Raw genomic sequence first — 14,184 nt, forward strand, 5'->3', positions numbered from 1 at the left:
GAAATTTCTTGCATTTAAGTGAAAAAGATCCTAAACGGAACAAATTTTACAGAGGTGTGACATCGGTTTTTTTTTATTTTGCAGGCCATTTTTGACAGAAATTCATGGTCAAAATCAAGTGTGTTCCCTACAGTCAGTATATAGTTATAATTTTTCTTTTTAATGCGACAAATAATGAATTTCGTGCAGTGGAGGTCAAGCAAAATGATTGTTTGATTCCTATATATTCAGATAGATAGGAGTTCTTGAGGTAAACCTTCCTCTCAATAGTTTGGAAGTGGCACATAAAGGTTTCTTGCAGCTATGCTAAACAAAGACAGAAAACCAGAAGGAAAGCTTCTACCTTTCCTGTGCCAGTCTTATGTCCCGGTCAGATGGGCAAATTCAGTGTCACTTCGAGCGCATGCAAATTGCTGTTAGTGCCATTCGCAAGATTTCCCACTGACGTTTCTAGCAACACTTGCCTGGAATGCACTTGCCAGTGAGTCAAACTCCTTTCACTGAGTTGGAGTGTGTAGCGTTGACAGCAGTGCTTCAAGAATAAATAAAAAATACTCAGTGGAGGTTCGACTTTAATCGTGAAACCATTTTTCTTTAATTTTAAATGTTGTAAGCGTCCTTTTGCTATCTGCAATAGAAACTTCCGTTAATAAAGGGAAAATCAGACATCCACCCGTTAGTAGCAATTGCTACAAAGGAAACCCATGCGGGTTCCTCGAAAGAAAAGCCTCACAGTTGAAGAAAAATGCGTCCTGGTCCGAGACACATTTTTATTCAACTATGAGGCTTTTCTTTCAAGGAACCCGTATGGGTTTCCTTTGTAGCGATTGCTACGAATGGGTGGATGTCTGATTTTCCCTTTATTAATTACTTCTCTCCACCTTGGGATTTCCGCAGAACTACTGTGTCAGAAACTTCCATTCATCTGCTGACCTTAGACACAATGCTATCTTGTTTTGGCTCGTGATGGTTGATCATATTATTAGGTTGTAATTAATTACTTTATCTACAGTAAAATTAATGCTAAATACTGTTCCTGACTATAATGCAACATTACATTCTGCAAATGCAGTCGAGACTTATTATAACCAAGTCACATCTAGCCAACCAGTCACATCTTCATACAAGTACCTTGGAATTATTCTAACACCTAGCCTTTCATGGTCATCCCACATTGAGAAAATAACGGCTAAAGCATTGCGCACTCTCGGATATTTAAAACGTAACCTTCGCAGCGCTCCTTCCCTCACAAGAAAGATAGCCTACCAAACATTAGTGCAACCGCAGCTCGAATTCGCAGCTTCTATATGGTCACCTCATCAGGCATATCTAATCCATCTTCTCGAGTCGATCCAAAACCGTGCTGCACGCTTCATTGCCAGAGATTATAGCCCATTTTCGAGCGTAACTAACATCAAGCTGTCGTTGTCGCTTTCATCGTTGGAATCGCGCAGGAATATAGCATTACTTTGTCTTCTGCACAAAATCATGCATAATGTACGCCCATCTACTTTACCACTCGTTCGTCCCTCCCGCACATCTAGACGCCTGCATAATCATCTCAGTTTCCAACGCATCTTCGGTCACACCAATGCGTTCAACTGCTCAGCTTTGCCACGTGCGATTGCACTGTGGAATGGTCTTCCTGATAACCTCGCTGACATTAATGACACATTAACCTTCAGACAAAAAATCACTGAATATTTGGCTAGTACTTAGCTAAAAACAAGTATCTGTTCAGTTTTGTTACTTTTAACTTCATTGTTATTTATTTATGTAAGCATTTGCTCTAAGGTTGTTTGCTTTACTGTATACTGAAAGCTGACACCTGTTCGTTTACCTTTCTTGCTTTTTATCTTTGTTTACTTCGCGTTCTTTATTATTTGATTCTCGTTTTGTTCATATTTATGTAACAAAAACTATGTTTTTGCTCCGCATTTGTTATTTTGTTATCTATACCGCCCCCCTCACGCAATACTCTTTCTGGAGCCTGTGAGGTATATGCAATAATAATAATATCTTCATTATGTCCAATAGTATTTGTTAAAAGCATATACTTGTTACTCACTGATATTGTCAAGAAAGATTTTAAATTTACTTCGTTATATATATGATCATTTTGTGACGGTTTGACTGTACTGCCTAAATTAACAAATATGTAATCTGCCAGCTGATTTTCTGATTGACACTTCCATCAATGCCGAATAATAACTTTCTTTGCCATCTAGGAGCATGTTGCTAGAGTTACACTCGCTGTGGCAAAGTGCTCTCACTGGAGGGGTCGCTAAATTTGCCCATCTGAGTGAGGAATTACTCTGTGCTGGCATCCCCCTTGCAGTCAATCAGTAGCAACTAGCATTAGCAATAACTTTGTTAATGCCAAGAAAGCATTGAAATTCACTATTCTAAATGTGTAATTGTACCAATCTAGACTAACTCGACACTGTATAAGAAGACATGCCTCTTTCTTAACTTCATCAAGCAGTGAACTTCACCAGTGAAGTAGTCACTGCTCTTCAATGATGTCCTCAGCAAGTCCCGAGTCTTATTTTGTAGGTGGGCATCTCTAGCCCCTACTCAAGGGTGACATGGAATTGAGGGTTTCTTCAGGAGATTGCTCCAAGCAACTCCTCTACAGAAATCCCTGAGAAGCATTACTGTATTGCAGCGACTGCTTCAGTTGGGTGGCAGCGTTGTCAGCAGTATTGGCGGTAAGGTTGAATGATTGACTGACCAACTGATATAGGGTTTAACACTTCAAAGGCCTCAGAAAAGCTTAGTTTGTCTTCAGTCAAAACCGCTTTCTTGGCTTTAGAGGAACCTGCTTCATTATGTTATTGTTTAGCTATCAGCAGAGTTCGCTTGACAAACTGAGCTCATAAAGCAGTTTCATAGTTATTATTGAATACTGCAGGTGGCAGTACAGTTTCTGGTAAACAACTATACCTGTCAAACGTGGATCTGCCTGCACAGGAATCGGTGTTACATAAGCCACGAAATGGCTTTATGACCACTTTGGCACCATTTTTGGTAAGAAGTGTTGGCTGCTAAGAGGCTAACATTTGAAAGTACCAAGGGCACCAAGAAGCATCCCATAGTGGAGCACTACAGATTCATTTTCACTATCTGGGGTTCTTTAACACATACACAACACTCTGCACATGAGTGTTTTTGCTTTCTGCCCGCCTTGTGGAGTGGTCAAAGCTGTAGCCTTATCCTAGGCAGCAGGATGCCATTGCCACAGAGCCACCACAGTGAACGAAGAGGTTGAAGCCGAGGCATGTTTGCAAATACGGTCTTATACTTCAGTCACACGAGGCATTTTCAATTGAATTTCTCAACTGCTATTGGCTCGATCCCTTCCGTAGCTTGCACAGAAGGGAGCCAATTGACTCAATTTAGACTTAATTCAATCCCAATCAGGCTTAATTGTAATCAAAAGTGCCCTGTGTAATACTCCTGTTTGGCATATCATCAGAAAGCAGTCAAAACCTCGCATGCACACACAAACAAACTAACCTTCCACCCTGTGGCGCGAAAGCCTCAGCGTAGAACCACCACCGGGGATTGTGTGTGAGACTGCCGTCAGCAGCAAGGGGGCGGGGTAGGTCACAGCAGTTGTGGGGTCAGGGAGAGAGGTGAGGGGTGTGGGCAGCACAGCTGTCGTGGAGCAAAGTCAAAGGGCATGTGCGTGCATGTCAGCCAAAGCACCCAGCACCACACAAACCCACGGATTGCTCAGCAGCGTGCGCAAAGCATACAGCTGGTGCAGGCGGGGGAGACAAAAAGCCCAGCCCTGAATGGAGGGCAAGTGCAACATCGTTAGGCGCGTGCTACTGCAGGTATCAAACGAAACGAGGATGGGACCTTTCAGATGCGAACAAAAAGATGACAACATTCATAACTGACTCAAGACTATACTCTGCGCTACAATTACACTTCACAACACTGTTGTAACATCTGAATTTTTTTGCTTTATTCTTTTGATTAATCAGTGGTCTGAGCATAGTTGTTGAAGGACGATGATGATGATAATTGTTATGAGGAGCAGAATGAGGAGGTTCTAAGGTGCAAAGTCACATAAAAGTAGCGTGGAAATAGTTTAGGAGTTTGACAACTGGTGACAATGACACAGATAGTGCATTTCAGATGTCATGGATACTAGCCCAAAGTCAAGCACATCTTTCAAATCTAATGCCTTTGCACTGATTTCATGCACTATTTGCTTTGTGTTGTTGTTTTCTAAGCTTATTGTAATACAAGACCTGTCATGATAGCTTGTGTTAATGTTACCATCAGGTGTAACACATTGTGACCTTAGGGACTTGTGAGTGCATTAATCCTGCTGCATACCCTTGTAAAATGTATGCTACAGCTGAATTAAATTGTAACTGAGAGTGAGGTTAAATAACAGTGCAGCTAATCATCATTGTGGACCATGTGGTGCTGACTTTACTCTTGCAAATTATGTTCAAGTGCATCACTATTCACCTATGTTGCCCTCTTATTACACTGTATTGCCATTTGAATTGTCCCATTCCCATTTCACTTTTATATAACAGCCGACATACTACATACTGGCTATTCATAAACTGATCCATTTCTACATCTACAAAAGCTTCTCTTAAATACATGTGTGGATGCGAATAAAATGACGGAAGAAAGAAAGTCCACAAAACACTCTTTCCCATTGTCATTTGCAAGTTACACATCGCATACGGTACAAGTTGCACAAGATAGCATAAAACAAGCTTGAGTGAACATCAGTAATGACAACCTACAATGCAAGGGCACTATACTCCGTTCCATACATAGCAGTCAACGCTGAGGCAGCTGCGCAAGAACTTCGGTCAAGAATAGTTGTCACTCCACGCGTTCCGTATATGCTTTGCTGGGCGCCAACAGCATTCACTCACGTGAGTATTCACGTGACGATCCTCGCGACAGATTGCAAATAGAAAACCCCCCAAAACAAAGACCTAAAACAACACATTAGCAGCTTAATGCAACAGTGACTTTGTTCCCAAGGATTAAAGCCTGTTTCATTCAACACTGAGCCTATATAAACAACAGTTGTGCACAATTATGGTCAGAAAACATCGAACTACATCCAAGTGCGAATAAAGCCCCTGCAAGAAGTCTCTCAAGCCTCCATAGCATTGACTGCTATGTATGGAACAGAGTATAGCAAACAACGTATCAAAGAAAGCTTTGCAATATACAAGCCATCAAGAAATTAAATTTCATAAAGGTCTGACTGCAGTCAGGAACTAGGACATTTAGTAAGGAGGTCATACACAGAAACATGTGCGATAAAGTATTAAGTGCTAAATATGGCTGACAATTTGAACGGATAATTACATATTGCGATTCGTTGCAGAAGTAATACCTGCTTGCTCAAGTGATACAGCTTATGAGGCAAAACTGAGCTACTTGGCACAGGCGACAGCCGAAAACTATGTGTGCTAAGAATAAGATAATAAAAGGCCATCGTATTGCTGCCTGAAGGAAATGTAGGCTCCCCCACAACACACCTAGCAGTGCAGTTTATGTGGTGGACGATGCCTGCCTGTAACTTAGCTTCACTGACAGTCACTTTCTTCAGCTACAAAGTTAATCAGTAAGAAAGGTCCAGCAATTTGAACAATCTTTTAAAAAAAATTGGGGGGTTTTACATGCGTAAACCACGATACGATCATGAGGCATATCGTAGTGAGGAACTCCGGATTAATTTTGACCACCTGGAGTTCTTTAATGTGCGCCTGAATCAAAGCACACAAGCATTTTTGCATATCGCCCCCATCAAAATGCGGTCGCCATGGCTGGGATCAAACCTGCGACCTCAAGCTCAACAGTGCAACACCATAGCCACTCAGCTATCGCGGTGGGCCTTGAATGATATTTAAGTATAGCACAGCTGCAAGGTGTATGGCACAATGATGCAATACAAATACTAGAGTTCTTCAATCGTAGCAGTTCCGAAACTTCACTTCAAGCTCTGGATGCTCTCGGGTACCTTACTGTGAGTGGTTAAGTGACTGATGTTCCACCAGAGAGCGACAAGACTTGCCACTTGTTTGTTGTGCTCGAAAAGTGTGGTTTTATAGTTAGTTTTGTTGTTCACAGGTGGCACAGTAATGCTGTTTGCCAACAACTACATCCCAGTTTTGAAAAAGGTGGCCAATGGAATTATTAAGTAGTATGATTGAAGAGTTATGACATCAATGGTGGATAAACACATCACAAAGTTTCCTACTAAATTTACCAGAGGGAAATCTGGTGCTGTAGTGCCTACAAGAACTGTAAGCGTGGTGGGATGTTCAGTTACCATGGGAACAATGGCTAGCGCACAAGTTTACCTAAACTTTGTCCTGGCTTCTAACAACATTGTGACTTAGCAAATTGACCATATTCAACAAAACACTGCATCATAAATGCAACAATTTTTGCAACGATTATGCATGCGCTCAGTCTTATTGCCTCCTGCATTTAGAAAAATATGCTTGCTAGAAAATCTAGGCCAATAAAGACAGGTAAAGTGCAAAAAAGCCACAAGAACGTCTGAAGCCACAGGTATGAAAATTATACAAATCCATGTACAACCCATCCTACCCATGGTACTTGAAAGCATAAGAATTTGGCTTTGTTCGTACAGCATGTATAGCATAGAACTGCACAACTTAAAATGAAGACAGGCACGATCTCGCTTGTGCTGTTGTTGCATGCTGAACATTCCCATGACAGCGGAACAATCATAGCACTAGAGTTCCCTCTAGCAGTTTTAGTAAAAAACCCTATGAAACTGATGTCATGAAGCCACTGGCTAAACAAATCAACAAGCAGACCACTACTCACAGTCGGCGCGCATGCCCATGGAGAGGCACTTGTGTAGCCGGCAGTATTGGCACCTGTTCCGGTGGTGCTTTGTCACTTGACAGTCCCGGCTGCCACGACATGTGTAAGCTAGCTGTTTGCGGATGCTGCGTTTGAAGAAGCCTTTGCAGCCCTCACAGCTCACAGCACCGTAGTGACGCCCCGACGCCCGGTCCCCACACACCACGCACTGTTCGATGACGTTCGACGCGGGGAGCACAGATGCTGCGGCCGCCGTAGCACCACGCCGCGGTTCTTGCAGTTCATGCAACCGCAGCGCGAGCCACTCCGCACCAAGCGCTGCGCCGTTTTCCTGGGTTTCACCAGACTCGGGGCTTCCAGGGCTGCTCCCATTGTCTGCGGCAGCACATTTCACAACAAAATCCAGATCAGATCAAATTAGACAAGTTGCAGTGATGCACATTAAATGATGAAGCGCAATACAAACTGGAGAGGCAATTAACGCAACCTTTGAGTCAGTTATAGACATCAGTTTGATGAGACGGACTGAGCAAGCAGCTGCTCAGTTGTTTCAGCCTTTCCAAGGCTGTGCGATGAGCAGAACTGGACTGTGTGGCTTTGTGCCTGAAGGAGCAACAGTCAACATGCATTACCTGAAGTTTCCCCATAGCTAAACATATGTTAAAAAGTGAAGCAGGATGTTGACCCTAAATGGTCTAACACAGGTTTTAAGAGATATTTTGACTTTTACAATAACATATTTTTACAACAAGGTCCTTTACAAGCCAAAATGTCTTTCTAATTTTGTGTAATCCCAACGTATTGGTTGATATCCTGTTTATTCCTTTATCGTGATTTTGCTCTCCGATCACACAAAATGTCATCACAAGATTGACAATTCACAGCGACATATGTGCTCAAATTTGTCCCATATATTTGCCAATCATGCTGCATCTACAGAACACTAACAATTTCATACATGCTACTATCATTCACACAAGCCTTGGTGCATGGCTTTCATACTGCCAGCCTTTGTGTTCCCACCCTTTTGCTACATTATACCGTAATGTCGCAAGAGTCCTCTGTTCCCTCTTAGCTTTCCTTTAATTCATTTACATTATCTTTTACTTTTCTGGTTCTCCTGACCAAGCAAACTAAGACATAACTTGCCAGCATGAAGGGCCAAGAGACATGATCTCACAGTTCAGGATAACCTAGCTTGAACAAACTTAACACTAAAGGACCATACAAAATCAGTTCATACTGGTAAAGCCTTGTATTTCATTTAGGTGGCAGGAAAAGGTTGATGACCAGAGGAGAAAATGAAGAACATACTTGACAATGTTGCATTTTGTGTCTAAACCACAGTGATTTTGTCGATATGCCAGTGATTTCAAGGTACTTTCTCATACTTGGGCTATTTCGACAAAGGAAAAATTGTGAAAATTTGTTGACCCTTTGGTTCCTTTAAAATGTGATGTAATCCTTCTTTACCAATAAACAAGTAAGCAGACTGTAGCAGAAGTTGTCAAAATTTATGGCATCACAATTGGTTAATGTGGGAACTTCAGAGTTAACAGCCATCCCCTCCTGTCTCTCATTTTCATGTCTTTTCTGGCTTACCAAGATTCCTGTTTCGGTAAGAACCCCTTTTCTAGAGTTGCAGAAGCTTAATGTACTAATAAAATTTCACCTAATATCCCTCTTAGCGCACCTTCAAAGCATCCTCAAGAAACTGCTCAAGCAAGGTGACTACCTGATCCCCCAGCCAGCGACGTCGGACTGCGTCGCTCCTCCTTGACATCCACACTGTCTTGAGAGTCCACTGACGCCATTGACTGGACTCCTCAAGTACTGCCTTCAGCACTGCATGCTGCACCGCTTGGTTGAAATGCTGGAGGTAGACAACAAGACCATCTGAGGTTGGTGACCGTGTTACTGAAACAACCAAGCACAGGCTTTGTGACAACAGCTGGCCACATACTATATATGCCCCAATTGTGCTGTGGCAAGTGAGGCTTGTGTTTTTGTCCCATTTGTCACTTGGCCATTCACACCGTTTCCAGATCGCTCTGCTCCCTGGCACCCCAGCCTTCTTTGACCACTCATGCCCTGCCACCAATACAGATGAAATGCTTCCGTGTGCAGTGCCTTTCCTGCCAGTATTGACCGTTAGCTTGCAGCGTGTGACCAGAGGCAAAAGCAGTGGTAATGTATTGAATGAAGACGGTGAACAGTGGCTTTGACATACTGGGCGTCTGATGCAAAACAATAACTAAGAAACATTCCTGTTGGAAAAGATTTTACGGTGGGCATCTCTCACAACTCAGACTTTTAAAGCTTTCCAAAGTTTTTCAGAAAATGTAAACTGCTACGTGGTGAACGAAAAGGCCTTCTTCTGCATGACATTTTTCGTGGAAGGTATGTATCACACTGGATTAGTGGACATTATTGACAAGGGTCTGTTTGATTGACAATCCACACACATAGCAGGTGCAAAGAAAGAATATGTTTAGGCTGTTATTTTTTTTAAATGTACGAACAGCCGTATTGCTCTTCTTGCATCGTTCATTTATTCGAGCAAACTACGCTATGTTGTGAATCACATTTTATGTGGCTCATTCTTTATTTCTTGGCAAAATCTGCACTTTCAAAGCAGGAAGCAACTTGGGGGTTTCTTAAAGCCTACGCTCCGTACATACACCTAAAAGAAAAATTCACTGCGACAGTGACGCACAAAACGTGCAGTACGCATGCTGCACGCAAGCACGCGTGCTCAACAAGACGGGGTTGCGCTCGCTCATATAGCTATAGCGTGGCCGTTCGGTCCCTCGAGCGATTATCAAATACTCTATCAAAAACCTGCCCTCCATATGCCGGCCAGTTGGGAGTAATAAAAAAGGCCGCGCGCGCCGTAACGCGCCTTGCGCACTGGCGGCGGCGCGCAGGTCAACGTCAGGGAGATTGCAGCCAGTCGCCCCAGCGAGCAGCTAGAGCTGGGACCATTCAACACGCGCGCGCGTGGCGTTGCGTGGCCCGCGCGACCTCGGCGCGGCCAAGCGCTCTCTTAAAAATCGGTCAAGGCCGCCGCAAACGCAGCAGCCAGCGCGCCTTCGCCTTGTCTTCTTCTTCCTCTAAGGCCGTGGAAAACCTCGCCCCTAATAATCTCGCCGCCAGCACGCACGCACACGCGTACGTACACAGCGCTGCGGGCGCAGCTGATGACAGACGGCGTCGAGGTGCCATGGGGGGCATGCACGGGCGATTTCTTATTCAATACAAACGCGCATTACGACAACATGCTCATCGAAGAACTCGGCCTACTCGACGTGCCGGCTCGCCGCCATCAGTCGAGTGGCGATGTGTAGTGCGCCGCGGTGGCATGACCACGGGCCCTAGCTGCGCTACGCACGGGCGCGCCTGCAGTGCGTCTATTCGAAAAGCGTGCAGTAGAGCTGGCCGGCAGCCAACGGGGGGGGGGGGGGGGGGGGGGGGAGAGCGATCGGAAGGCACGCGCGCAAGACATTTGCATTATTTCGAGCGCGTTATCTCAAGCAATTCGATCACTAGCGGCCGCGGCTCCGCAAGACGCACGAGCACTCGATATATTTCGAACGAAGGCGCATTTAACATGCGGCGCTGTAAGATTTTCGTGTCCTTTCTGCTACCATCTCAGCGCGTCCAGTAGTAGGCCACAGCGCTGCACGTTTTTAAAGAACAAGACGTCGCCGTCTCGTCGCTGCTTTCGGAAAGGAAGAATCCGAAACCAAGAAGGCAGCGGGAGAGAAGGAAAGCTCCTCCCCCTTATATTCGGAAAGGAAGGGGGGCCCGTAAGAAATGCAAGGAGAGGAGGCAGGCTTCGCGCTGGCTGGACACGACGTGCTTTGAATGGGAAATAAACGAAAAAAAGAAACAAAAGAAGGCTGGAAAAGTGCGCATAACGCCAACCGGCGAGGTCGACTGGTCGGTCGCTTGAGCGCCGACGCGCGTCGGCCGCGGTGCAGCCGGTCGCCTCCCCCCCCCCACCCCCCTTCGCCATGGCTGCGTGCCCCCCATGCTGTACGTCAGCCGGACGTGCCCGACTCGCTGTGCCAGCGGTGTGCACGGACAGCAGCGCTCTGGAAAAGGGCAGAACAGTTGCAGATTGGGCCACGTCATCGAAAAGCAGTGGCCCGACAGATGCACGAGTCGCCCTTCGGCTAGAGTGGTTTCAATGAATGTCACGTGCTCTGAACTTTGGTTAAGGAGGACGGGGGGGGGGGGGGGGGGTGCTCGTTCGTGCTAGAAAGCAAGATTTAAAAAAAATAATAATAAGTGGCCGTTAAATGTAGCAAAATATGAAAGAACAGAAGAAACGCTCGGAGCTGCATCACAGTCTGAAGGTTATTTTGATATTCTCTTCTTTGTAGTGGCAGGGGGCGCGCTCTCCGGATACTCGTTTTAACGGGGAAGGCATGTGATGCCCCTTCGCTAGAACGGGAGGGTATAAAGTTCACACATGCGTCGACAAGGTATGTGTGCTTTTTACTATGCTAAAACAGACACGTATTGAGTATTCGATCGTTTTTTTTTTATTCTGTTACAACCGATAGATTGGAATATATACGTGTCTATGACCAGGAAATAATATGCAATGTATCTTATACTCGACATTTCAGGGACGAACTTCTCGAGCGGACATTCGGGCTAGCTTGATTCTTTTTTATCCAAGAAGAGCGTGTATAACGGCGTATCGCTGTAATTATGCAATGCAGACTATTCTAGCTATACGTCATGCAGGGAAGCTTCATAATATCATAAGCACCACCCTCACACGATTTTTTGCCCTTGCACCGAAAGGAGGAACTGACCACCGGAGTTGACATGACGCGCGCCCATCGAGGGTAGATTTCTTTCTTTCTTTCTCGCAGCGTTTGCCATCCTTGCGCCTCGAGTTCTTTCCTCTTGTCTGTTACGAAAAGGGTTAAAACTGTCCTCCCACAAGCTCGTCGCTTTCTTGAGAAGCCGGCGTGCGTTCCCGACTATTTCTGGACTCGGAGTTGGACCCTGCGCGAGAGAGAGCAGCCCGCGACGAAAGGTTGCAAGAGAACGCGAGCTCAGAGGGCAGCGAGCCTTCCACTTCCGTTGAATAAGCAAAGCAAGCTCCGCCTGGTCCGTCTTTTTATTTTCTTCGAGTTTTATTTTTTTTCTTCCCTCTCTTTTTTCTCCATACGACCTTCTGTATTTCGACTTTCGCCCCGGAAAACGCTCACTCCACATGACCGCAGAGCGCGTCGAAGTGTCAGCTACTCACGTACGCCGCCTAGAGCAGCTTCATGCCGAAGTTCTGACACACACACACACACACACACACACCTGCGAGTGGATCAGGCAAACGGTCGCAGGTCATATATGCTCGCATCTACGATACACGGCGCTCGAACCTGCTGTTGTTACGCAAGCATATGCGTTTCTGCGACTGGATATGCATGCACACCACGACGCCGCACGCACTCGCCGTACGCGTAAAAAAAGTGAGCCTGACATATAGTGGCACGCGAGATCAGCAACCAAAATGCAACGCGATACTCCCTGTACGAAGATCGACGTTCGACTACGCGGTTTCGCGAGGTGCGAGCAAAAGTCGCACGTGCAATCTTGGCGCGGTCGGATATATATGCACACTAAAGATGTGGGCACACACATTCAAATGTTAAATTCGGGCAAATTGTGAAGTTGTGGTGCATAAATTACGGAGGAACATTTACGCTCGAGTCACAGCCCATGCACGCAGGATCACGCCCTCGATAACGGAATAACCTGCGAGCACTCCACCAGATGAAAGACAAAAATAGCACGCGCAAAGCTCAAACGGAAAGCTAAAGTTCCGGCGAGTGGCAGCGTAGCGCACACTGCACGGTACTGCGATTGGCGCTGCAGTGACCTCACCGTGAACGCAGCTACATTTAACGAACCCGCCTCGCTGCTCGCAACACGCGATGGAGCAGCCGGGTTACGCACGCGCGACGCCTTTGACTCACCTGCTCTGTGGCGACGGTGCTGGCAGCGCGATGACAGCCGGAGTGCTACGACGGGTCAGCGCAGCACGACGGGCAGGCAGCACACGCGTGCAGCTGACGCGCACCTCTGTGGCTGCGCCGAGCTCGCTGGCCCTCGAGCTGTCTGCCGCAGGCCGGTTGTCACAGGTTGCACGGGCGACTTTCCTCCAGGCGCAAAGGGCACGGCGACCACGCAACTGACCTTGCCTGCTGCGCCGGCGGTGTGACCCCAAGCGAGTCGTCGTCACGCTAGGCGGGCGGCGTAGCGGTACCCGGGAGCGCCGCGGCTTGTTGCTCCGGCGGCAGCGTCGTCGAAGTCTCCGCGACACGGGAAGGTTAGAGTTCATGACCTTTAAAACCGCTGCGCACGCAAATATTTAGCAAATATCCCATTGGCCTGGCCGACCGGAGACGTCACGCCGACGCGGGAGGGCGATCTTTCGCGCTCCGGACCAACCACCCGAACCTCGGGGAGTTTTCGACGGGCTAGGCGGAGGCGGAAGGGTTCGAAAAGTGTCGGAGTCCCAAAGCGTCGGGCCGGAAGTCGTGGCGTGTTTATGGCGGCGTTTCTAGGCTCCCCGAACACATGGCCTGGGACACGAAGTCGAAAGGAAGCGAATGCCGCACCCATTCAAACAGACCCTCCACTCCGCATCACGCGAAACTTGGCGAAACCGCCGGCCTCTCTCTCTCACTCCCGTGGTCAAAGGCCAGCCCCGCCAGGCCTGGACATCGCGAGTTTTTCTTGGCGACCCATATGTGGCGCTGGCTACCACGCTAGCTCAAGCCCGCTCACTTTGAAGTTGTTCGTTGTGAAGGTTGTCAAAATGCACAAGGGCGCCATTTTACGAAAGTCGGCTTGGTGGACTAGCGCGAATTTCTGTTTTCCTTAAAATATATGTTCTATGTGATGCGCTGCCACTTCAGTGGCCCCAGTACAACAGCTCAAAAGAAGGAATAGACACTGGCTTCATCAGAATGCAGTTTTTTAAACCATTCCTATTTGCACTCTTGTTTTTATTTAAACAATAACTCATTAATTAGAGATCAATACTTGAAGCTTTGTTTTTAAAATCTCGTTACCTCTTGGGTACCTAATAATATGCAAGTTTAAGCCTAAATTGAAAAGGAAAGTACAGATCTCGGGAAGGAGGGGGGGGGGAGGTGCGGCTACTTTGTAAGTGTTCACTTACATGTCCATTTTGTCTGGTGCTGGAGTACTGATTGGCTGGGGGCGCCTGTCCCCTTCTGACACGTATGCCAGCCTAGCCAATCAGAACTTCAGCAGCAGACGAAATGGACATATCCACTA

The 14,184-nt window shown here is 46.5% G+C and overlaps 1 protein-coding gene across 3 annotated transcripts in view; it reads right to left on the reverse strand.

Moving 5' to 3' along the window:
• LOC142557546 (orphan steroid hormone receptor 2-like) overlaps positions 1–13,580 on the reverse strand; it is a 32,162-nt gene extending 18,582 nt beyond the window's left edge. The window contains exons 1-4 of one of the 3 annotated variants that reach the window (XM_075669473.1): positions 12,855–13,580; positions 8,591–8,751; positions 6,856–7,230; positions 3,520–3,660 (exon numbers count right to left, since the gene is read on the reverse strand). In XM_075669473.1, the coding sequence (XP_075525588.1) occupies positions 3,520–3,660; positions 6,856–7,230; positions 8,591–8,669 (595 nt within the window). In that variant the 5' untranslated portion in view covers positions 8,670–8,751; positions 12,855–13,580. The remainder of the gene's footprint in view (positions 1–3,519; positions 3,661–6,855; positions 7,231–8,590; positions 8,752–12,854) is intronic. The other 2 variants (XM_075669472.1, XM_075669474.1) reach the window with 2 other exon arrangements.
• Positions 13,581–14,184: the final 604 nt, after the last annotated feature.

This window comes from Dermacentor variabilis, chromosome 9 (assembly GCF_050947875.1).
Source record: "Dermacentor variabilis isolate Ectoservices chromosome 9, ASM5094787v1, whole genome shotgun sequence".
Taxonomy (NCBI): Eukaryota; Metazoa; Arthropoda; class Arachnida; order Ixodida; family Ixodidae; genus Dermacentor; species Dermacentor variabilis.